Source organism: Artemia sp. Qi Xiang Cuo, chromosome 7 (assembly GCF_049724085.1).
Source record: "Artemia sp. Qi Xiang Cuo chromosome 7, ASM4972408v1, whole genome shotgun sequence".
Taxonomy (NCBI): domain Eukaryota; kingdom Metazoa; phylum Arthropoda; class Branchiopoda; order Anostraca; family Artemiidae; genus Artemia; species Artemia sp. Qi Xiang Cuo.
Window position 1 is genome coordinate 44,502,739 of NC_142800.1, and position 26,726 is coordinate 44,529,464.

At 34.0% G+C, this 26,726-nt stretch overlaps 1 protein-coding gene across 1 annotated transcript in view; it reads right to left on the reverse strand.

The window, feature by feature from the left end:
* LOC148950318 (uncharacterized) overlaps positions 1 to 26,726 on the reverse strand; it is a 227,415-nt gene that overhangs the window by 125,763 nt on the left and 74,926 nt on the right. The window contains exon 6 of the mRNA XM_089091838.1: positions 9,391 to 9,540. Within this exon, the coding sequence (XP_088947964.1) occupies positions 9,391 to 9,540 (150 nt within the window). The remainder of the gene's footprint in view (positions 1 to 9,390; positions 9,541 to 26,726) is intronic.

Here is a 26,726-nt window from a genome sequence, read left to right on the forward strand (position 1 = left end):
TCATAAAAAAAGACGCTATATCCTTTTTTCAAATAAAACAATTACGTGGACGCTCTGAGACTGGATAATCAAATTTGTATACACTGATTTAAGAGCACCAGAACTGCTTAATTAAGGGTCTTATTATGAAACAGATCAAAGGAATATTAAGACAACGATCACTATTGCCTGGAAGTGTTTGTTTTTTGTCGTTTTGTTTTTATTTATTAGTGTTATGAGAGTTTTTGTGTAGTCGAAAGTGCTTATGAAAATTCAGTTGCAGCAGTCACGTCGCAGCAGTTTGACGTTGCAGAAAGTGCTTATGAAAATTCAGTTGAAACAGTGACGTCGCAGCAGTTGTGAGTTGTAGTAGTTTGGTGTTCATCACGTTGTTAATTTCAACTAGAATTTTGTTTGAATTTTTTTTTTTTTTTTTTGCTTAGTGAAGAAAAATCCATCACTTAGTAAAGAATGTATCTTTATTCAGTTTTCCTCTAATAACTTTTTTCTGAGTTGATATTATCTAATATATCCTGATTTGGCTTTAGATTTGTTTTGATATAACTAAAAAATCCATAGCAACGACCAGGCACGCACGGATAATTTGATCTTGGAGGGGACACAGCTTCGAAAAATAGGCACATTATACAGAAAATACAAGGTATTGGAAGGAAAATTGAAGAAATTTCAATGTTCTAGGGGCCACTTGTCTGAGTGACCCTTTCCCCTACGTATGTCCCTGATTAACTATTTATAAGCCACACGTACTTATTTTTCATATAGTTTTGTGGGTAACAGTAGATAAAGTTTTAAAAGACAAACAGTCGGGTTTTAGGAAGGAGAGAGGATTTTTTTTAACGTCATGCTTTCATAGATAGCGCAATAGCGCTGCCTAAGTAAAGAGCGATGTGAACATAACGTATTATTTTTTCTTACCAAGGCGTTTTGTATAGATGGAGTTGTCGTAGTAAGTTTGAAAGGATCTTGTTCGATTGGAAATTGAAAGTTCTAGGGCCATTTTACAGAGTGAAAAATTATTGGAGGGCAACCAGCCCCCCTCCTACGCCCATCATTTCCCCAAACACATCCAATCAAAATTTCAAGATATCCATTTTATTCAGCATAATTGAGAGGTCCAGTAATTATGTCTCTGGGGATGTCAACCCCCACCCCCTCCCCCAGAGTCCTCAGGGCAAGGGCAGTAAGTTATGCTAGATGCCCATTGTTAACATATAAAGTTCTATGGAAGGGGTGGTCATAGGAACTTAGGACAGGGCTCATTCAATTGGAAATCGACTAAGAGTCAAGAGTCATCAGAGGGCTACTACCCCCCCCCGCCCATGCCCTTTTTCTCCAAATGGATCCGATCGAAATTTAGAGATTGAAATTTCGTTCAAATTACTCCAAAAATCATAGAAAATGCCTCCAGGTTGATACAAACTCCCAGAGCCTTGGGGCAAAGGTTGTAAGTTATGCCTCTAGGGCATATAAGGTTTTTACAGCAGGGGTGGTCGTTTAGCTTTGGAGGAGGCTCATTTGATTGGAAATTAAAATTTGAGTTCCTTCTTTAAGATTCAAAGGTGATCGAAGGGCAACTACCCACCCCCCCCCTATTCCCTATTTTCCCCAAATACATCCGACCGAAATTTTGAGATAGCCATTTTGTTTAAAACAGTCCAAAGATGATATAACAATGCCTCCGGGATTGACAGAAAAACACAGAGCCTATGGACAAGGGTTGTAGTCTATGCCCCGGGGGCATTAAAAGTTTTATAGGAGGGGTGGTCATATAAACTTTGGAGGAGGCTTATTTGATAGTAAATTGAGAGCTTTAGTTCCCTTTTTAAGAATCAAAAGTGACACCCCCCTCCCCAAAAATGCATCCGATCAAAATTGTGTAACTGCTACAATTGTAACTTCAAAACCTCAATTGTAATTACTTGTAAGGCTAAGAGTATTAAGATGAAAAGGGCGTCAAGCGGGGGGGGGGGTCAAAAGGGGGCATCAGCAATATTCTTGGAACGCCTTACCGCATCAAGATGAAACTTCCAGGGCATCATGAGGGAGATGTTCAACTGACCAAAAGGCAGCATGTACATGCTACTACTGTTATTAATACTGCTACTACTACTATTACTACTACTACTAATACAACACTATTGCTGCAACTACTTCTACTGCAACTATTACTATTTCTGTGATACTAGTACTATTAAAGCTAAGTGTATGCAGGTGAAAATTTGACAGAATATTGAGGGAAATTTTGAACCAAATCAAAACAGACTATGTGCAAGCGGATTGTCAAAAGAGCGTATCTCAAATATGGATTTGGGTATTAAGCTGGAACTTCCAGCTAATGCTTAAAGAGGAAGATCAATTGAACAAAAGGCAATATGTGAACGACACTGCTAATACTACTACTACTACTACTATTATTCCAGCTACTACTTTTACTGCAACTACTTGTAAGGCTAAGAGTACTATGATGAAAATTTCAAGAAGTGTATGAATATATTGTTATCAATCCATATTGTTATCAATATATTATTGACGAAAGGATGTTAAAGTGATCAAAAGGCAATATATTTATACTACTGCTGCTATTAGTGCTAGTGCTATTATTGTTAATAGTACTACTATCATTAATACTACTACTGTGACTACTATTACAACTATTCCTAAGGGTATGAAGGTGAAATTTTTTTGGAATATTGAGAGTGGAAGGTAAACTGAGTCACAATACGCCTTCCGTATTCAGGTTGTCAAAAGGACGTATCATCGATATCTTATGAACGGTTTGGTGTGTAAAGTTGAAACTTACGGGGTATATTGTGGGGGATATTGAACTAACCAAAAGACAATATTTGCATCCTAATGCTATTATTTCTACTCATACTACTAGTACTATTACTACTACTGCTACTGCTACAACTATTATTACTGATAATACTACTGCTACTGCAACTAAAGCTAAGGCTACTACTTTTAATTCTACTGCTACTACTTCTATTACTGCTACTATTACTGTACTACTACTAGTGCTACTACTGCTACTAAGATTACTACTGGTACTACTACTACTGCTACTAAAGCTAAGGGTATTAAGGCTAAAAATTTGGGAAATATTAAAACAGTATTGAACTAAATCGAAATACTGTAGGTATACAGATTGTCAAGAGGACGTATCAGCAATAATTCAGGAACAGTTTATGGTATTAACTTGAAATTTTCAGCGTGTGTTGCGGGGGGGGGGGGGGTGTTGAAGAAAACCAGAGCTACTAAGGTGAAGCTTCAAGGAATATTTCGGCGGAGGTTGAACTAAATCAAAGCGAGCTATGAGCATGTACATTGTCGATAGGATGACACAGCAACGTCTCAAGAACGACTTACATTATTAATTTTGACATTTCAGGGTAAGTTGTGGCGGATTTTGAACTAGCAATAAGGCATATTGTATATACTATTAATACTGCTATTACAATTGCTGTAACTAATGGCGCTAGGGGTATTAAAGTGAAACTTTTAGGAAACGTTTAGGGGGAGTTTCAATTAAACGAAAAAAACTATATAAATACACGTTTCCAAAAGGGCATATCAGCAATATCATGGGCAGCGCAGCGCTATCATGGATAGTAATATCATAGAAACTTTTAAAGGAGCTAATCTGATAGAAAATCAAAAGTTCTAGTTCCCTTTTTGAAAGCCAAAAGTTATTGGAGGCCAAGCAGCCCTCTTCCTAAGCCCACTAATTTCCCAAACACATCCAATCAAAATTTTGAAATAGCCATTTTGGTCAGCACAGCCTAGTTGAACGATCCAGTAACTATGTCTCTAGGGATATGGGGTATCTCAACCCTCCACAGTTATAAAATTTGCCCATTGTACTTTAAAACTAAATGTGGCTTTAGAACGAAATCAAAAGGCAATGTGTGTTTGCTGGTTGCCAATAAGACATCTCAGCAATATCCTAAGAACGACTCAGGATGTTAAGTTGAAACTTTTAGGGCTACTACTATTATTGCTTCTGTTCTTGCAATTTAAGTAAATCAAAATAGTTTAAGTGTATCCAGGTTGTCTAAGAGCGTAGATATAATTTTTTGTTAATGGTACTAAGTTTTATTTTTCAGGTCAACTTGAGGAGATCTAAAACTAAATTAAACGATATTACTTGTGTCAAGATTTTCAAAAGGGTTTATGTTGTTAAATATTGTTGAAAAATTTTCTCCAATATGCAAATAGTTAGTCAAGCTATGGATTCTTATAGAAAAAACGAAAGGATTTAAAATATTATTTTCTATTTTCCATGAAAAAGACTATGACAATAAAAAACGAACAGAAATTAATAAAAAAAAAAAAAAATCCACAAAATAGGTTTTTCAACGTGAAGTAAAGATCCCCCATAAAACCAAAAATGGGCAAAAACGAAGTCAAATAATCTTCCAAACGTAAAACTACAAAAACGAACAGAAATTATAATAAATAACCGAGTCAAACTCAAAACGAGTGGAAATTAACATGAGTAGGGCTCAAACCTCATGACTTCTGGAGGGCAGAATATAATTTGCGCTTTACTGAAAAAAAAACGACAAATGAATGTGGATTGACTAACCCACATGTACACAGGGTTTTTAGATTCAATTCAACACCGCCCTTGCCGTTTTCTGAAAGTTTAACTAATACCCGTTAGGATTAGCAGTAGCAGTAGGGTGATATCACAAGCAATAGTAGGAGCAATAGGAGTAGAATTAATGATGCCAGTAATAGCATTAGTCGTACTTGGAAATAGTATTCACATTGTGATTTTTGGTCTAGTAAAACATTCCCTCCTCAATCTTCATGCCCTGATAGTTTCAACGTAATACTTTAAGCCATTTCTGAGACATTCCTGATATGCCGTGTTGACAAGCTGTACGCACATAATAAGCTTTGATTTAGCTCAATATCTCCCTCAACACTGAAAGTTCCACACTAATACTATTAGCCTTAGAAATATTAGCAGCAGTAGTACAACTACTACTAGTAGTAGTACGTCCATACTGCATTTTTGTTAGTTCAACATACCCCTGAATACATCCTGAAAGTTTCGACCAAATACTCTAAGCCGTTCTTGTTATACTACTGAAACGGCATTTTGACAGCCTGCATACATAGTCTCAATTTAATTTAACACACTCCTCAACATTTCCTAAAAATGTTTCCTTAATAGCCATAGCCTTGGTAGTAGTATTAGTAGTAGCAGTAGGAGTAGTAGGTGTAACAGATAGTAGGTGTAACAGATAGTAGGTGCTATTCATCTAATACCTTTGGTGGATTCAACATCCTCTTCGACATGCACCGAAAGTGCATTCCACACCCGTTTTTGCTATCTATGACGAAAGTGAAATTATATATAATGACAAATGACTCCAAACCGCTAACGCAAAAGGCAAGGAACAAGCGATAGCAACAATGACATTGAATTGAAAACAAACCAGAAATTACAACAGAATGAAAAAATGTGTTAAATTTAGCGTCTGTGAAGGATAAACAGAAAGGAGGAATTGAATTGACGTCGTAATTTCTAAATTTAATTGAAATTGCTGATTTACCATCCTATGAAAGTAAAGGATAACACAATGATTATGCTAATGCATGATTTAGTAATTTCAGAGGGTACATTCAATGGAACATGCCTGATTTTTACTGAATTATATAACAGGGTAATTAAAGCAAAAATATAATTAGGCTACTGAGGGGGATACGTCATACGTTAATCTATTACGCCAAGCAAAATTATACAAAATGATGAATGAGTACGAATAGCTAAAGCAAAAGGCATGGAAGAAATGTCTGGGGCAATATAATGGTTTAATTTTTTAGTAGTAGCAGTAGAAGTAGTAGGAGCAATAGAAGTAGTATGCATCTAATGCCTTTGGTGGGTTCAACATCCTCCTCAACATGCACTGAGAGTTTCAACTTAATACTCTAAGCCATTCCTGGGATATAGTTGTTACCACCTTTGAATAGCCTGCCTTCACATCCAGTGTTTCAATTTAGTCTACTATTCTCTTCAACAGTCACTGACATTTTCACTGTAGTACCCTTAGCTTCAGTAGTAGCAATAATTGTATTATTAGTAGTAGTATTAGTAGCAGTATGCACGTAGCACCTTTTATTTCAATAACCCCCTCAAATACACTGAAAGTTTCAAATTAAAACCATAAACCGTTTCTGAGGCATTGCTGATACGTCTTTTTGATAATCTGTATGCGCATAGTGTGTTTTGATATAATTCAATACTATTTAAAGATTCCGCGAAATTTTCATTTTAACACTCTTAGCTTTAGTAACATTAGTAGTACTACCAGTACTAATACTAGTGGCAGTAGTAGTAGTAGCAGTAGAATCATAAGTAGTAGCCTTAGCTTAGGTAGCAGTAGAAGTAGTGGTAGCAGTAGAATCAGTAGTAGTAGCCGTAGCTTAGGTAGCAGTAGTAGTAACAGTAGTCGTAGTAAGATATTGCTGATACACCCTTTTCACAACCTAAATGCAGACAGATTGTTGAGATTCCGTTCAACTTTCCCCCTCCATATTCCCTAAAAATTTCACTTTCATACGCTTAGCCATAGTTGTAGTAGTAGTTACAGTAGAAGTAGTAGTAGTAATAGGGGTACTCATAGTACTAGCTGTAAGACTAGAAGTAATACCAACAGTAGTAGCACAAGTACTAGTAGCATTAGTAGTATACACAGGTTGCCTTTGGTTCAGATGAGCATCCCTCGCATCAAACCCTGGAAATTTCAACAAGTCGTTGCTATGATACTTCGGTCTATTTTAACACCAGATGGTGGAGTTGGATAAGATATTTCTACCCGGATATCAAGGGCTTGGGTAGTTTTTACCAGTCTGAAAAAAGCGCTATGGGCCAGACGTGGTATCTCGACAAATACTAACGTCAGAGTCTAAATAGCATCCATGCCAGCTGTACTACTGTATGCCTGTGAGAAGGCCACTCAGAGCTGAAGAGAATAGAGCTCTGGACGCGTTCGATCACCACTGTCTTCGCTATATACTCCGAATCAACAAATGGTATAGAATTCCCAATAGCGAAGAAGAAGCCAATGAGGCCAGTCTATAGAGCTATCCTTCATCATTAAAAGACGTGTCCTCCAACCCCTCGGTCAAACCTTGCGTTGCCCCAAGGGTACGATATGTCGAGACGTCCTCACCTGCAAGCTAACACCATCCTGGAGAAAAAATCGCGGAGAACAGAAGAAAAATCCTTGGCAAAAATTCAAAGAGGACCTTGAACCATAGGGAGACATGATAGGAGAGGGGACACAGACTGGCTGAAGATCGTCGGGGAAGCTGCAGCCAAATATACTGAAGCAGTCATTAAAAGTAATTACGAAGTGCATTGGGCCCAGCAGGACAATTCTTCGTCTAGTTCCCATCAAAAGTAAACAAATAAGTACTCAGTCGCCTCTACCGATGAGCTGAGACAAATTGAATCATGAGTTAGCGCCAGAATTTCTTAATCTAATTGAAGCTGTAGATTTACAAACCTATAACTTGAAACTAAATAAGAACACGATAATTATTCTAATGACGTCAATAGCAAATTTCATTATTTTTTTTCCCAGGGGTGGTCTTATCGTTTTTGCTATCTATGACGAAAGTGAAATTATACATGATGACAAATGACTCCGAACAGCTAACGCAAAAGGCATGGAACAAGCGATAGCAACAATGATATTGAATTGCAAACGAATCAGAAATTACAAAAGACAAAAGAATGTGTTAAATTTAGCGTCTGTAAAGGATAAACAGAAAGGAGGAATTCAATTGATGTCAGAATTTCTAAATTTAACTGAAATTGCTGATTTAGCATTCTATGAAAGTAAAGAATAACACAATGATTATGCTAATGCATGATTTGGTTATTTCAGAGGGTACATTCAATGGAACATGCCTGGTTCTTACTGAATTATACAACAAGGTAATTAAAGCAAAAATATAATTACTGGGGGGGGGGAGACGTCATACGTTAATCTATTACAAATAGCAAAATTATACAAAATGATGAATGCATACGAGCAGCTAAAGCAAAGGGCATGGAAGACATTTCTTGGGTAATGGTGAACGAAAACGAAGCACAATGAGATCTGCGGTTAGCAGACAAGCGACAAAAATCATCACAACGAACCACGAATAAAAATCATAAACAACGAAATATTGGGAAAAAAGATAAGCGACAGTGATGATCACATCGAATTGTAAATAAGACCTGCAGTTAGAATAGAAAAATAATAAAAACCACAACGAATCCCAGGAGAATACAAATCCTATAAAATTTTGATTATGTGAATAATTAACAGGGAGGAGGAATTGAATTTACACCATAATTTCTTAATTCAATTGAAACTGCTGATTTGACACCTCATAACTTAAAACTAAAGAATGGCGCGATAATTATGTTAATACGTAATTTGATATTCACATATATACAAGCCTGCCGCGTGCCTTGTGCCAGGGTCCAAGCGGAGGTCGGGCACCTGGTACTACTCCATCATAGCTTATTCTGCATAACCCATAAATTCAGATGGAAACTTTAATGCTTGTGGACCGTTTCATTGCTTGAGCAGCAGATATCTTCAGTCTAAACACACACTGGCTTTGCTTCTGGTACGAAGTGTCATAGCTAGCATAGGTAAGCAGTTACCAATAGTGATGTCATAGAATTGTTCTATAGTAAATGCCAGAATTGTTCCAGATTTTAATCCCAGTTTTTCTTCGATATTTTGACGAAAAGATTCCTGATTCCAAGAACACTTTCCATTTAATGATATCGGTAACAATGGCACTTTAGGTAGCCGTATCACCTAATAAAGTTTGTGTTGAAATGTTTCTGATACAACAGTCAAATATCAGCAATTTGCTATTCCCAGATTCCGGGCTTAAAAAGTGATAACAAAAAACTACTCAAACCGTAATCGGATGTCAAGAAGTTAAAGTTCGTTTTCATCAGTGACATTGCTAGGGAAATTACAAACAAGCAATGGCACCATTTCATTAAAATTAGCACACGTTAATTTTCTTGAAAAATGTTAGAGCCAAGAAACTACGTTGACTAAGTAAAGAAGTTTTTTTCCCCAGGCTCTTCGACACTAAATAAAGACTACTCCAAAACTTCACGCTGCCTAGGTAACGTAATTTTAGGCTAAATAACGTCCCTCACTATAGATGGACTGAATGAATCCATTTCGGGGTTAGAAATCGTGAGTAAAATTATACATCCCATAGACTTTTTTTTAATTATTCAATCATTGACTTGGTACGAGGAAAAAATACGCAGTGCTAAAAGAAAAAAGCGGAAAGAAAAGAAAATGAACTAATAATTGGCCCTTTGAAACATCATTAATAGAAACTCACCTATTGAATAGGATTCAGGTTCGTTAGCTAAAATCCCTTCAGATCCTTGATATTCGTTTAAAAAATGTCCAATCTGTCTTTGATCCATTTGAATTATATTCCCCAGTCCGTTAATTATGGATGGTGGAGAACCACAAGACGTAACGGCACCTTAAAAAGAGGACTTTATTAGCTCAGATAAATTGGGCACGTGGATTTCATATCCAAATGGAGGCTGGAATTCCAAAAATGGGTCGTAGTGTAAACAAAGACCAGGTATCATAATGAACCACCGCTCCTCCTTCATAATAGTTGATGCGCACTTACATACCCAAATATATAATAGTATGAAATACGAAGCAAATCAGTTTCGTTAAATGAAGCTTTGAAATAAGTATCACAAACATTTCTCTGCAATAAGAAGGGAGGTATCACCTCGCAGCATCCTTATTCAGGCTTAGTCTAAATGAACGGAGATGACAGATTAACTCCTACCCCCCCCCCCATACCTCTGTCTATATTTATCTGAAGGATCGTGGAGTGTTAGACAATTTGGGTATTGAAGCACGGTTTTTTAGGCATGCCCCTCTCCACTGACACAATACTTATTGCCCCTCTATATAATTAGATAAAAAAGACAAGTTTTTTTCAACTGAAAGTAAGGAGCATTGTTAAAACTTAAAACGAACAGAAATTATTACGTATATTGGGGTTTCGCCCTCTAGTCAATACCTCGCTCTTTGCGCTAAAGTTCGAATTTTATTCCAATTCTTTAAAAATGAGCCCTGAATCACAAAGGCCGTTTAATTAGTATAAATAGCTCTTTTGAAAGTACTGAAAAAAAAACTTTAGCGCAAAGAGCGATGTATTGACTAGGGAGGAACCCTCCAATATACATAATAATTTCTGTTCGTTTTAAGTTTTAATCTTGCTCCTTACTTTCAGTTGAAAAACTTGTTTTTATTTCACTTATGATCATTCTATAAATAATATTGGGAAATCCGGCACCCCCTTCATAGAAATGTCCCTTTCCCCATAAAAACTCCCTCCATGGAAATATCCTCCTATGTAGACCCCTCCCCCCTACTCCCCGCCAGAAAAAGATCTCACCTGAAAAAGTTTGTATACATCCCAATAACCAATACTATATGTAAACAATGGGCAAAGTTCATAACTTTCAGCCCTTCCCCTGGAGACTCTGGGGGATTAAGTCATCCTCAAAGACATAGTTATTAGATTTTTCGACCATGCTTAACAAAATGGCTATCTAAAATTTTTAATGAGGTGACTTTGGGAAAAAAGAGCGTGGGAGGGGGGTCTAGCTGCCCTCCAATTTTTCGGTCACATAAAAAGGGCACTAAAACGTTTAATTTCCGTTCAAATGAACCCTTTCGCGATATTCTAGAACCACGGGGTCGATACGATCACCCCTAGGGAAAAAAACGAAAAAATAAACACGCATCCATGATCTTTCTTCTGGCAAAAAAATTCAAAATTCTCCATTGTTAAATATTGAAACCACTAAAGTAAGGTTCACTGATACGCTGAATCTGAAGGTGTGATTTTCATGAAGGTTTTATGACTTATAGGGGGTGGTTCAACCATCTTTAGAAAATAAGGCTTATTTTCTCAAGCTCGTAACTTTTGATAAGGTAAGACTAAACTTGATGAGACTTATATGTTTGAAATCAGCATAAAAATCCGATTCTCTTGATCTATCTATTGGTATCAAAATTCCGTTTTTTTTAGAATTTGGTTACTATGGAGCCGGGTCGCTCCTTACTTACAGATCGTTACCACGAACTGTTTGATATCTGACGCAAAACTATACGTCACTAAGCATTATTTTATGACACATCAAATGAATCAACCTAGTTAACTCAAACATTAAGATACAAGAACTATTTGAGTGACAGATCATTCAAAAGTAAAAGGAATGTAAAGAAAGTGAAGAAAGCTAAAATATGAATTAAGTAGGTGTGAAGTGGAGACCGTGGATAAAATTGCCGAAGATCTGCCGAAGCCAGACGGCATAATAGTAAAATATGGTACAGGCATGTCAATAAATTAAGAGGGAATAGTCAATCTGGACTTGTCCTGGTTAAGATAGGAACGGGGCGCAATTGGTGAGAAGGAAAGAGTTAAAAAGAGGTGGGTAGAACATTTTGAGAATGTGCTAAACCATGATAGAGTTACAGGAAAAGATACAGAAACAAAAATAAAATTGTTTGTGACACTTTGGATGGGAAGGAGGATTTATTTTGTTGAGGAAGAATTAGCAACAGTACTAAAAGGATTAAAAAATAATAAGGCCCCAGGTGCTGATAGTGAGGTAAATGAGTTTTTTTTTATATGATGGTTGTGAGGTTAGAGATAAGTTATTGAAAATTATTAACATGAATTTTGAAAACGGGGAAGCACTTAGCAATTTAAGGAAGACTCTAATTAAACCCCTCCATAAGAAAGGTGATAAGAGTGAGTGTGGTTATTGTGCAGCCATTAGCTTGGTTTCTATGGGAACCAAATCACTTACTGTGATGTTACTTTTTAGACTTAGAGATGCTGTAGATAAGGTTTTAAGAAAAAAACTATATGGTCTTAGCGAAATAATATTGGAAGCTACAGAGACGACAGTGGTCAAGTATGGTTCTGAAGCGTGGGCGCACCAAAAAACAGAGGAGAAATTCTAGATATTTTCCAGCGAAATTAACTACGGATTGTTTTGAGTACCCGACAGACTCAATAGTAAGCTGTGCGAAAAATGTAGTTCAATCTCGCTTTGAAGGGCTATAATGCGGACAAGGATGAGGTGGCTAGGACACGTTCTGCGGATGAAGAAAGTCAGAATGCCAAAGATTGTCCTTGTTGGCCAACAGTCTAGGGCCAAACGAAAAGCAAGTCGTCCTCAGATGGGGTGGGAGGATGTCGTAAGAAGTGATATGGGAACTTTTTGAGGGGGGCTAGGGGTATTGAATAGATTGGGGTGGAAGAGAAGCCTGTGTGTTGGCATCAGGCGGCTTTTTGCTGCGGTGAGTTAGTAGTAGTAGTAGGCAAATTTTCTCAGGTTCGAAGCTTTTGATGGGGTAACATCGAGCCTAATGAATTTTATACATTTGGAATCAGCATAAAAAAATTCTTTTGATGTTTTAATTGTAATCCAAGTTCACTTCTTTAGTTTTTTTTACTATTGGCCCGAGCCGCTCCTTACTTACAGCTCCTTGCTTATTTGATGCTCCTTTGATGGTGATGTTCTTATTTTTGGCATTCTTACCTGACGACGAAAACATTGCAAATCAGCATTGCTGGGATGGAAAATATAGATTCAGAGCATCAAACATCGATTTGATTTTTCTTCTTTTTTAGAGAGAAATTTTATCCGTAATGCAGGTATGGTTGCTTGCTTTAGGTAGGTGTACATTTATACTTGATAGATCTATATAAATTTTCGCTCTATTATAATTGGTTATGTAACCAGGAAAAGTAAAATGACTAAGTTTCCAGTAGCTTGTATTCAATTCTAAGTCATATAACTGCTATATGCGCCACTGGCCCAAGCCTTTTATGAGCCTCAGCAGGAAAGAGTATTGTTGGTTTTGAATGAAACAAGCACCAAAAAAGAAGAAATTATAAGGGAGGAGCTAAACACTAAACATCATTTTATAGCGTTTTAGGTTAGGGCGCTCACTTTTTAGGTCTACTAGTGTCAAATAGAAACTCGTTCCCATGTTATTGAGAGAGAGAGAGAGTTCAAAGTGACACTAATATTATGCTTCAATATCAATAGATTTGGCAGGATCAACAAATTCAACCTTATCATTTCTACATTAGATAAATCACGTGAAGTCGTGGTTCATTCTCTATTTTTGTCCATTTGTTTTCATAATATTCTTCGTCTTATTTTAGCAATACTAGCAAGCTCAGATAAAGTTGATCAAATGCACTATGCACCTTCTTGTCGTCAGATATTCATCAATAATAGTTTATAGAAAATCCTCTGTTGAAGCTGTTGACACTGTCTGTTGACAGACAGTGTGTCTGTCAGACAGTGTCAACAGACAGTGTCTGTCAGACAGTGTCAACAGACAGTGTCTGTTGACACTGTTGAGGCTCATGAATGGTTAGGAATTGTTATAAGTAGTATCTATTCTAAAGGTTTCAGGGATACATGAAAGTACACATGCAATTACACAAGAATTGTACAAGAAAAATCTACGCCTGATATCTATTCTATATATTCTAACGGTACAAGAAACAGGACAAGAAAAACCCACCCCTGAGACACTACAATATCACATGGACATTGCCAAAAAGCGACTGGTTTTTCTGATTTTTTGGAAGATTGCCTTAACTCGAGAGTAGTTTGTTATTAAAAAATTGGATGCTACAATGAGAATTGTTTGATTGACATTTGCAAAAAGGGGTAAGTGATTTGCGAATTGGAATGTAAATCAAGGGTAGTTTTTTATTAAAAAATTGGATCCTACAGTGATAATTGTTTGATTGACATTTGCAAAAAAGGGTAAGGGATTTGCGGATTGGAGTATAACTTGATAGTAGTTTGTTATTAAAAAATTGGATGCTACAATCAGAATTTTTTGATTGACATTTGCAAAAAGGGGTAAGGGATTTGCGTTTTGGATTGTATGAAGGTGGGAAAAAAAGGGTTAAACAAATTATCAGTTAAGGTAACCCCTCGGGGTTGTTAACTCAGGCAATTTGTTATAAATTTGAGACAACATCAATCTGTGAAAATGGTTGATGATGATAGAATGAAATTGTGAGTTGACCTAGCTTTACCTCTCCAATTTGTTCTGTATAATACACAAGTTGTGTTTGAACAGTGTTGTCAGTTTAAAATAGGGTCCAACGTTATAGTATACTAAAAAGTTGATACCAAGAGAGATGTAGATGGCAAGAAAATAATTTTAATAATGAAATTCAGAACAAACCATAGAAATCCTTGCAAATCAAGTAGTAAGGTGTATGTGAGTACGAACCATCAAGGATCATAAGCACCAATGACCCTAACCAGCAGAGAAATCAACCCCCCAAAGGTCCCCTATCCCCAAACTCGCAGGGTGCCCCCTCCCCTCCAACTTTTTGACTCCCTCCCCCCATTTTTTTTTATTATTATTTTTTTTTGCAATTGACATTTTTTCTGATAACAAGTATCATTCATTACGAACGTAGATTTAAAATGTGAAACTTAAGTCCCTGTTTGGAACGAAAAATAAACCATTTCTGTAAAATCTGAGTGAATAAAGGTTTTTGACCGTAAACTCTAGTTTTTTGTAAGAAAATTATGGAAAATACAATTCTCTGGTTCAAATGTGAAACTTAAGTCCATTTTTGGATCGAAAAATAATGGATTTTTACATTCTCTTGATTTTTCAAAGTTCATTTTGAATTTCTTTCATTGAAATGCAAGAGTTGGATTATTTCAGTAGTGTTTTGTCGTGGTTTACCTTGTCACAGTTACATTCTTTTAATCTTTCAAAGTTCATTTTGAATTTTTTTCGTTGAAATGCAAGAGTTGGAATATTTCAGTAGTGTCTTGTTGTGCTTTACCTTGTCACAGTTACATTCTCTTGATTTTTTTCAAAGTTCATTTTGGATTTCTTTTGTTGAAATGCAAGAGTTGGAATATTTCAGTAGTGCTTTGCTGTGCTTTACCTTGTCACAGTTACATGCTCTTGATTTTTCAAAGTTCATTTTGAATTTCTTTCGTGAAAAGCAAGAGTTGGAATATTTCAGTAGTAATTTGTCGTGGTTTACCATGTCACAGTTACATTCTCTTGATTTTTCAAAGTTCATTTTGAATTTCTTTCATGAAATGCAAGAGTTGGAATATTTCAGTAGTGTTTTATCGTGGTTTACCTTGTCACAGTTACATGCTCTTGATTTTTCAAAGTTCATTTTGGATTTCTTTCATTGAAATTCAAGAGTTGGAATATTTCAGTAGTGTTTTGTCGTGGTTTACCTTGTCACAATTACATTCTTTTGATTTTTCAAAGCTCAGTTTGGATTTGTTTCCTTGAAATGCAAGAGTTGGAATATTTCAGTAGTGTTTTGTCGTGGGTTACCTTGTCACAGCTACATTCTCGTGATTTTTCAAAGTTCATTTTGGGATTTCTTTCGTTGAAATGCAAGAGTTGGAATATTTCAGTAGTGTTTGTTATGGTTTACATTGTCACATTTATATTCTATTTTTTTTTCGAAGTTAATTTTGGATCTCTTTCGTTTAAATGCAATACTTGGAATATTTCAGTTGTTTTTTGGAGTGGTTAACCTTGTCAATCTTACATTCACTTGATTTTTCAAAGTTCATTTTGGGTTTATTTAATTTAAATGCAAGAGTTGGAATATTTCAGTAGTGTTTTGTTATGGTTTACCTTGTCACAGTTACATTCTCTTGATTTTTCAAAGTTCATTTTTGGATTTCTTTAGTTGAAATGCAAGAGTGGAATATTTCAGAAGTGTTTTGTCATGGTTTGCCTTGTCAAGGTTACATTCTCTTGATTTTCAAAGTTAATTTTGGATTTCTTTCGTTGAAATGCAAGAGTTGGAATATTTCAGTAGTGTTTTGTCATGGTTTACCTTGTCACAGTTGCATTCTCTTGATTTTTAAAAGTTCATTTTGGATTTTTACATTCTTTTGGATGTATGGTTTACTGTTTTGGTATGGTTTACCTTGTCACAGTTACATTCTCTTGATTTTTCAAAGTTCATTTTGGATTTCTTTCGTTGAAATCAAAGAGTTGGAATATCGCAGTTCTGTTTTGTTTTGCTTTACCTTGTCACAGTTACATTTTCTTGATTTTTCAAAGTTCATTTTGAATTTCTTTCGTTAAATTCAAGAGTTGGAATATTTCAGTAGTGTTTTGTCGTGGTTTACCATATCACTGTTATATGCTCTGGATTTTTCAAAGATCATTTTGAATTTCTTTCTTGAAATGCAAGATTTTGAATATTTCAGTATTGTATTATCGGTCTTTACCGTTTCAAACTTACATTATTTTTATATTACGAAGTTCAATTTTTATTTTCTTTACTCTAAATGCAGGAATTGGAATATTTCAGTAGTGTTTTGTCGTGGTTTACCTTGTCACAGTTAAATTCTCTTGATTTTTAAAAAGTTTATTTTTAGATTTCTTTCGTTGAAATGCAAGAGTTGGAATATTTCAGTAGTGTTTTGTTATGGTTTACCTTGTCACAGTTACATTCTCTTGAGTTTTCAAAGTTCATTTTGGATTTCTTTCCTTGAAATGCAAGAGTTGAAATATTTCAGTAGTGCTTTGTCATGGTTTACCTAGTCACAGTTACATTCTCTTGATTTTTCAAAGTTCATTTTGGATTTTTAAATTCTCTTGATTTTTCAAAGTTCATTTTGAATTTCTTTCGTGAAATGCAAGAGTTGGAATATTTCAGTAGTGTTTTGTCGTGGTTTACCTTGTCACAGTTACATTCTCATGATTTTCCAAGTTCATTTTGAATTTCTTTCGTGAAATTCAAGAGTTGGAATATTTCAATAGTGTTTTATCGTGGTTTCCCTTGTCACAGTTACATTCTCTTGATTTTTCAAAGCTCATTTTGGATTTCTTTCCTTGAAATGCAAGAGTTGATATATTTCAGTAGTGTTTTGTCGTGGTTTACCTTGTCACAGTTACATTCTCTTGATTTTTTAAAGTTCATTTTTGGATTTCTTTCGTTGAAATGCAAGAGTTGGAATATTTCAGTAGTGTTTTGTTATGGTTTACCTTGTCACAGTTACATTCTCTTGATTTTTCACAGTTCATTTTGGATTTCTTTCATTGAAATGCAAGACTTAGATTATTTCAGTAGTGTTTTGTCGTGGTTTACCTTGTCACAGTTACATTCTCTTAATTTTTCAAAGTTCATTTTGAATTTCTTTCATTGTAATACAAGAGTTGGAATATTTCATTAGTGTTTTGTCTTGGTTTACCTTGTCAAAGTTACATACTCTTGATTTTTCAAAGTTCATTTTGGATTTTTACGTTATCTTGATTTTTCAAAGTTCATTTTGAATTTCTTTCGTGAAATGCAAGAGTTGGAATGTTTCAGTACTGTTTTGTCGTGGTTTACCATGTCACAGTTACATTCTCTTGATTTTTCAAAGTTCATTTTGAATTTCTTTCATGAAATGCAAGAGTTGGAATATTTCAATAGTGTTTTATCGTGGTTTACCTTGTCCCAGTTACATTCTATTGATTTTTCAAACTTCATTTTGGATTTCTTTCCTTGAAATGCAAGAGTTGGAATATTTCAGTAGTGTTTTGTCGTGGTTTACCTTGTCACAGTTACATTCTATTGATTATTCAAAGTTCATTTTTGATTTCTTTCCTTGAAACGCAAGAGTTTAAATATTTCAGTAGTGTTTTGTCATGTTTTATCTTGTCACAGTTACATTCTCTTGATTTGTCAAAGTTCATTTTTGGATTTATTTCCTTGAAATGAAAGAGTTGGTATATTTCAGTAGTATTTTGTTATGGTTTACCTTATCACAGTTACATTCTCTTGATTTTTCAAAGTTCATTTTGGATTTCATTCCTTGAAATGCAAGAGTTGAAATATTTCAGTAGTGTTTTGTCGTGGTTTACCTTGTCACAGTTACATTCTCTTGATTTTTCAAAGTTCATTTTGGATTTCTTTCCTTGAAATGCAAGAGTTGGAATATTTCAGTAGTGTTTTGTCGTGGTTTACCTTGTCACAGTTACATTCTCTTGATTTTTCAAAGTTCATTTTGGATTTCTTTCCTTGAAATGCAAAAGTTAGAATATTTCAGTAGTGTTTGTTATGGTTTACATTGTCACAGTTACATTCTTTTGTTTTTTCAAAGTTCATTTTGGATTTCTTTCGTTGAAATGCAAGAGTTGGAATATTTTAGTAGTGTTTTGTCGTGGTTTACCTTGTCACAGTTCCATTATCTTGATTTTTCAAAGTTCATTTTTTGGATTTCTTTCCTTGAAATGCAAGAGTTTGAATATTTCAGTAGTGTTTTGTTATGGTTTACCTTGTCACAGTTACATTCTCTTGAATTTTCAAATTTCATTTTTGAATTTCTTTCGTTGAAATGCAAGAGTTGGAATATTTCAGTAGTGTTTTGTTATGGTTTACCTTGTCACAGTTACATTCTCTTGATTTTCAAAGTTCATTTTTGATTTCTTTCCTTGAAATACAAGAGTTGGAATATTTCTGTAGTGTTTTGTCGTGGTTTACCTTGTCAAAGTTGCATTCTCTTGATTTTTCAAAGTTCATTTTGGATTTTTACATTCTTTTGATTTTTCAAAGTTCATTTTGGATTTCTTTCGTTGAAATGCAAGAGTTGGAATATATCAGTAGTGTCTTGTTGTGCTTTACCTTGTCACTGTTACATTCTCTTGATTTTTCAAAGTTCATTTAGGATTTCTTTCGTTGAAATGCAAGAGTTGGAATATTTCAGTAGTGTTTTGTTGTGCTTTAGCTTTTCACATTTAAATTCTATTTATTTTTAATAGTTCATTTTTAATTTATTTCGTGAAATGCAAGAGTTGAAATATTTCAGTAGTGTTTTGTAGTGGTTTAACTTGTCACAGTTACATTCTCTTGATTTTTCAAAGTTCATTTTGGATTTCCTTCCTTGAAATGCAACAGTTAGAATATTTCAGTAGTGTTTTGTCGTGGTTTACCTTGTCACAGTTAAATTCTCTTGATTTTTCAAAAGTTTATTTTTAGATTTCTTTCGTTGAAATGCAAGAGTTGGAATATTTCAGTAGTGTTTTGTTATGGTTTACCTTGTCACAGTTACATTCTCTTGATTTTTCAAAGTTCATTTTGGATTACTTTCCTTGAAATTCAAGAGTTTAAATATTTCAGAAGTGTTTTGTCATGGTTTACCTTGTCACAGTTACATTCTCTTGATTTTTCAAAGTTCATTTTGGATTTTTACATTCTCTTGATTTTTCAAAGTTCATTTTGAATTTCTTTCGTGAAATGCGAGAATTGGAATATTTCAGTAGTGTTTTGTCGTGGTTTACCTTGTCACAGTTACATTCTCTTGATTTTTCCAAGTTCATTTTGGATTTCTTTCCTTGAAATTCAAGAATTGGAATATTTCAATAGTGTTTTATCGTGGTTTCCCTTGTCACAGTTACATTCTCTTGATTTTTCACACCTCATTTTGGATTTCTTTCCTTGAAATGCAAGAGTTGGAATATTTCAGTAGTGTTTTGTTATGGTTTACCTTGTCACAGTTACATTCTCTTAATTTTTCAAAGTTCATTTTGAATTTCTTTCATTGTAATACAAGAGTAGGAATATTTCAGTAGTGTTTTGTCTTGGTTTAACTTGTCACAGTTACATCCTCTTGATTTTTCAAAGTTCATTTTGGATTTTTACATTCTCTTGATATTTCAAAGTTCATTTTGAATTTCTTTCATGAAATGCAAGAGTTGGAATATTTTAATAGTTTTTTATCGTGGTTTACCTTGTCATAGTTACATTCTCTTGATTTTTCAAACTTCATTTTGGATTTCTTTCCTTGAAATGCAAGAGTCGGAATATTTCAGTAGTTTTTTGTCGTGGCTTACCTTGTCACAGTTACATTCTCTTGATTTTTCAAATTTCATTTTGGATTTCTTTCCTTGAAATGCAAGAGTTGGAATATTTCAATAGTGTTTTATCGTGGTTTACCTTGTCACAGTTACATTCTCTTGATTTGTCAAAGTTCATTTTTGGATTTCTTTCGTTGAAATGCAAGAGTTGGAATATTTCAGTAGTGTTTTGTTATGGTTTACCTTATCACAGTTACATTCTCTTGATTTTTCAAAGTTCATTTTGGATTTCATTCCTTGAAATGCAAGAGTTGGAATATTTCAGTAGTGTTTTGTCGTGGTTTACCTTGTCAAAGTTACATTCTCTTGATTTTTCAAAGCTCATTTTGGATTTTTACATTCTCAGATTTTTCAAAGTTTATTTTGAATTTCTTTCTTTGAAATGCAAGAGTTGGAATATTTCAGTAGTGTCTTGTTGTGCTTTACCTTGTCACTGTTACATTCTCTTGATTTTTCAAAGTTCATTTTGGATTTCTTTCGTTGAAATACAAGAGTTGGAATATTTCAGTTGTGTCTTGTCGTGGTTTACCTTGTCACAGTTACATTCTCTTAATTTTTCAAAGTTCATTTTGAATTTCTTTCGTTGAAATGCAAGAGTTGGAATATTTCAGTAGTATTTTGTTGTACTTTACCTTGTCACAGATACATTCTCTTGATTTCTCAAAGTTCATTTTGAATTTCTTTCATTGAAATGCAAGAGTTAGAATATTTTAGTAGTGTCTTGTCGTGATTTACCTTGTCACAGTTACATTCTCTTGATTTTTCAAAGTTCATTTTAGATTTCATTCCTTGAAATGCAAGAGTTGGAATATTTCAGTAGTGTTTTGTCGGGGTTTACCTTGTCAAAGTTACATTCTCTTGATTTTTCAAAGCTCATTTTGGATTTTTAAATTCTCAGATTTTTCAAAGTTTATTTTGAATTTCTTTCTTTGAAATGCAAGAGTTGGAATATTTCAGTAGTGTCTTGTTGTGCTTTACCTTGTCACTGTTACATTCTCTTGATTTTTCAAAGTTCATTTTGGATTTCTTTCCTTGAAATGCAAGAGTTGGAATATTTCAGTAGTGTCTTGTTGTGCTTTACCTTGTCACAGTTACATTCTCTTAATTTTTCAAAGTTCATTTTGGATTTCTTTCGTTGAAATGCAAGAGTTGGAATATTTCAGTAGTATTTTGTTGTACTTTACCTTGTCACAGATACATTCTCTTGATTTCTCAAAGTTCATTTTGAATTTCTTTGATTGAATTGCAAGAGTTGGAATATTTTATTAGTATCTTGTCGTGGTTTACCTTGTCACAGTTACATTCTCTTGATTTTTCAAAGTTCATTTTGGATTTCTTACGCTGAAATGCAAGAGTTGGAATATTTCAGTAGTGTTTTGTCGTGGTTTACCTTGTCACAGTTACATTCTCTTGATTTTTCAAAGTTCATTTTGAATTTCTTTCGTGAAATGCAAGAGTTGGAATATTTCAGTAGTGTTTTGTCGTGGTTTACCATTACACAGTTACATTCTCTTGATTTTTCAAAGTTCATTGTGGATTTCTATCATTGAAATGTGCTTTGTTGTGCTTTACCTTGTCACAGTTACATTCTCTTGATTTTTCAAAGTTCATTTTGGATTTTTTTTGTAAAATGCAAGAGTTGGAATATTTCAGTAGTGTTTTGTCGTGGTTTACCATGTCACAGTTTCAAAGTTCATTTTGAATTTCTTTCCTACGTACGCGCGCGTACGTAGGAAAGAAATTCAAAATGAACTTTGGAAAATCAAGAGAATATAACTATGAAAAGGTAAACCACGACAAAACCCCACTTAAATATTCCATATTTTGCATTTTACAAAAGAAATCAAAAATGAACTTTGAAAAATCAAAAGAATGTAACTGTGACAAGGTAAAGCACAACAAAACTCTACTGAAATATTCTAACTCTTGCATTTCAACGGAAGAAATCCAAAATGAACTTTGAAAAATCAAGAGAATGTAACTGTGACAAGGTAAAGCACAACAAAACACATTTCAATGAAAGAAATCCACAATGAACTTTCAAGAATCAAGAGAATGTAACTGTGAGACGGTAAACCACGACAAAACACTACTGAAATATTCCAACTCTTGCAATTCAACGAAATAAATTAAATATTAACTTTTAAAAATCAATACAATGTAACTGTGACAATGTAAACCACGACAAAACACTACTGAAATATTCCAACTCATGAATTTCACTAAAGAAATTCAAAATCAACTTTGAAAAATCAAGAGAATGTAACTGTGACAAGGTAAACCACTACAAAAAGAATACTGAAATATTAAAACTCTTACATTTTAATGACAGAAATACAAAATGAGCTTTGAAAAATCAAGAAAATGTAATAGAGACAAGGTAAACCACAACAAGACACTACTAAAATATTCTAACTCTTGCATTTCACTGAAATAAATTCAAAATGAACTTTGAAAAATCAAGCGAATGTATCTGTGACAAGGTAAAGTACAACAAAATACTATTTAAACATTCCAACTCTTGCATTTCAACCAAAAAAATTCAAAATGAACTTTGAAAAATTAAGAGAATGTAACTGTGAAAAGGTAAACCACGACAAAACACTACTGAAATATTCCAATTCGTGCATTTCAAAGAAAGAAATACAAAATGAACTTTGAAAAATAAAGAAAATGTAACTGTGAAAAGGTAAATCACTACAAAATACTACTGAATTATTCAAACTCCTGCATGTCAACGAAAGAAATTCAAAATGAACTTTGAAATATCTGCGACTGTAAAAATTCAAAATGAACTTTAAAAAATCAAGAGAATGTAACTGTGATAAGGTAAACCACGACAAAACAGTACTGAACCATGATTTTAGCCAGGACTTCTGTTTAGCAATGGTTGTTCAACAAGAAAGGGTTTCCAACAGGGCAACGTTCTTTTTCTATCATTACACGTCCTTGTTCCAAATTGACCTTAACGTAGAAAACGTGCACCTGAAAAATATTAAGTTTGCCCATATGGACCAAAAATTTTATTCTCTAGCCTATTGAGAGCTACGCTCCTAAGTACTTGGAAAACTTTTTTTTTCTGTTTTCCTCTTGACATCAAAACAATGAATGGAAAAATACCTTGATGTTCTGGCAAAAGTGTGCTGCATCTTTTCAATACATTCATACCAAATCGGGCAAAATTTAGTGTATTGAGACCAAATTTAGTAAAATTACTTGTATGCAAGGCCGGCCCCAGAGGGGGGTGGTTAGGGGGGTGTGAACCGCTTTTGCCATATTATTCTTACACGACAGACATCACACAAAGGGCCTTAAACAAATTGTGTAGGTGTGGTACGAGTTTTGTTTTTGTGTAACCCCCCCCCACCAAAAAAAACTGACTAAAACCCTCTCCAAAAAAAAATCCTGGGTACGGCCTTGCTTGTATGCAATGAAAATTTTTCATGTTTGGTAAAATATTTTGTTGCATTTGTTCAATATGATGCATATATGTCGAACCATTTCAATACTTTCTTAGACCAAAACGGGCAACTTCTTTTTTTTTTTTTTTTTTTTTTTTAGCTTGAAACTTTCAGGCTTGTTTACTGGATCAAGGCGACTCATGGATCAGGGATTTTGTTGAATGGTTCGGAAATCTACTAAAACAATTTGTAGCTGTGATTTGTTTGAAAGCTATACTCTAGTCCAAGACCCGATAAAGAAAAACCAAGACAAACAAGTATTTTTAACCTATAAATTTAAGGGGAGCCACCGTTACCCCCCCCCCTGGAACAAAGTATAAAACAAGTACCTCAAAATGTCGACCAGATGCCCTAAGGGGTAATAAAAGGAGCCGATATCAAAAATATTTTTAGAGCTGATTGGTCTCCAATCACCTTTGACTTAAAAAAGGACTAGAATGAGCATCCTCCACACGGCCATGAGGAAGGGGAGGTCCTCCTCCTATACGGAATAAATTTTATTCATTTGAGGGTTTAATGTTACTCCTTACTTTCATAATAACAGCGTAGACCAGAAACATTCCCAGAAGTCTTAACAATGGGCAACTTGCATAGCTTACAGTCCAGGCCCTCGAGATGAAAGGGGGGGGGGTTGCCTAAACCAGAGGAATGGTTATCTGACCTTTGGACTATTTTGAACAAAATGGCTATCTCAAAATTTGAATCGGATGCGTTTGAGGAAAAAAAACAATGTGGCGGTTGGCTTGTTACCCTTCAATCACTTTTGACTCTTAAAAAGGGCACTTGAAAACTAATTTGCAATCAAATGAGTTTAATCCCAAGTTTATACGACCATCCCTATATCAAGTGCCTCTGGGACAAAAATAAACATATTAATACATTTAACCCTCATGGCTATTTATTATAGGCGACGTGATTATATAGGGCGCCTCTGACTTAAACAGTAGAACTTTCAATTTCCCTTTTAGTGAACATCAGGAATTATCCAGGGGGAATATCGGAGGGGGCCTAATGCCTACACCCCTTATGAGCATACAAATAAGTAAAGTAGTTCTTGAACTAGAGACATTTAAAGTTAAGGAAAAGATCATGGTAAAGGAAAGAATAGTTGAACCCAAGGTAATTATATAATTATTGAGGAAATTACGCAAAAATTATCCATACATCCCTGGCTATGCCTATTCAGTTTAAAATGAAGTCCCAAATGTATAATTTGGAGTTTTTTAGGCCACTTAACGTTGGTAAGTTCGTAAACATTTATACACAAGTTGGCTTTGCAATTTGAGTTTCTGTCACCAGAGCAGGGCTTAATGGATAGTGTAAAAAAATCAATGCCAAGCGAAAGGATAGCTTACTCTCGATAATCATGAAAATTTTAGAAAAGAAGAAAATGATGTGTATCGGCTTTCCAAATAAAAAATACCTGGTAATTCTTGAAATAATATTCAGTTTTATGCAAATATCTACGATCGTAACCAAATCTGAACTATTATTTTTCATATAACCTTGTAACCGCAAGCTAAAATAATCTGTTTGTAATATACAAAAATAAAAACGTAAAATTGTGATTGATGTTATTTCCTGTAACCCTATATCAAGAACAATGGAGTTTTGAATCTCAAAAATCTTCAAAATTTTGTCGTAACTTTAGCGTCTTTAGCATGTGACACATCCTGCGACAATAAACCTCAGGTCATTAACCTCCAACGTTTTTCACTTCCTTTCCCACAAAGAAAACACAATAAAACACTTTGTATTTAAATTACATAGATATATTTTACATACAAAAGGATTATATATATATATATATATATATATATATATATATATATATATATATATATATATATATATATATATATATATATATATATATATATATATATATATATATATATATATACATATATATATATATATATATATATACATTTTTTCCCAGGAAGAAGAAAAAATACACAATGTTGAAATATTTACTCGGGATATATATTGCCAAATTGGGGGAAAGAGATTAAGTTCATTTCCGAAGGAAATGAATGTTTTATTCGGGTTCAGGATCAAATTCTGATTCTTAAAGTATGTCTCTTAACTATCTCATAAGTGAGATAATCGAAAAAATTACCATAATAAAACGCAAACCGTTATTAAGGACCAGACCGTTGTTAACTGAGAATAATTTTGATTTTGATCTGTGTGCTTTTATTAGTCATAATATCAACAACAAAAAAGACAGAAAATCATCTTAATAACTAAGATTGCTGAAAATACTAATGCAGGGTAGGTTGGCAGTATAATATATATTATACTGTCTATATAATCTTATAGATCTATATAATCTATATTATATATCTATATAATCTATAGGGGAGTTATTCTTACTCCTGTTTGTGGTACTTTTTGTTCGTTGTAAGTTTCACTTGGTCTTTTATTGTAATTTCTTTTCGTTTTTGTGATAACTTATTTGTTGGTAGCGATTTATGCTCATTTTCTACTTGAATTACTATTTGACTTTATTTTTGATCATGCTTGGCTTAATGTGGCTCTTCACTTTTCATTGAAAAATTGTTTTTGCAGAGAAGTTTTTTTTATTAAATTCTGTTCATTTTAGTTGGCATGGTTTTTCATTGGTTAATAGAAAATATTATTAAAAGTTTTTTTTTCTGCTTAAGAATCACAAATTAGGCTTGCTAGTTCTATTTTTGGACAGAATTTTGCAACAAATCTGAATAATAGTTGTAAAATACAACTTCTATAGAGCTGAAGCCGTTTTGACTACAATTATAGACAAATATTAACCAAACATCCCTTTCAACATGCCCTGAAAGTTTTAAACTTAAAGTTCCTTGTCCATTCCTGAGGTATCATAGATACTTCAGGAATGGACTTAAAAAAATATAAATGTTTTTACTTTTATAACTAATAAATCAAATAATATTAAAATTTGGATTAATAAATATCAGTAGATGTATATTAAACTGACAATGCTCATTCATTTATTTTTTTTTCAGTAAAGTGAAAATTATGTTCTGGCCTTGGGAAGGGATAGGGGTTTTGGGCCCTACTCATGTTAATTTCTGCTCGTTTTGAATTTGACTCGGTTATTTATTATAATCACTGTTCGTTTTGGGTTTCATTTATTTATCGATGCTGATTTGTGGTAGTTTCACGCTTGGTAGATTATTGATTTTATTTTTGGTTTAATGGAGTTCTTTACTTTTCTTTGAAAAACTTAATTTTTTAAAAAATTTTTTTAAATTAATTTCTGTTTGTTTTATATTGATATAGT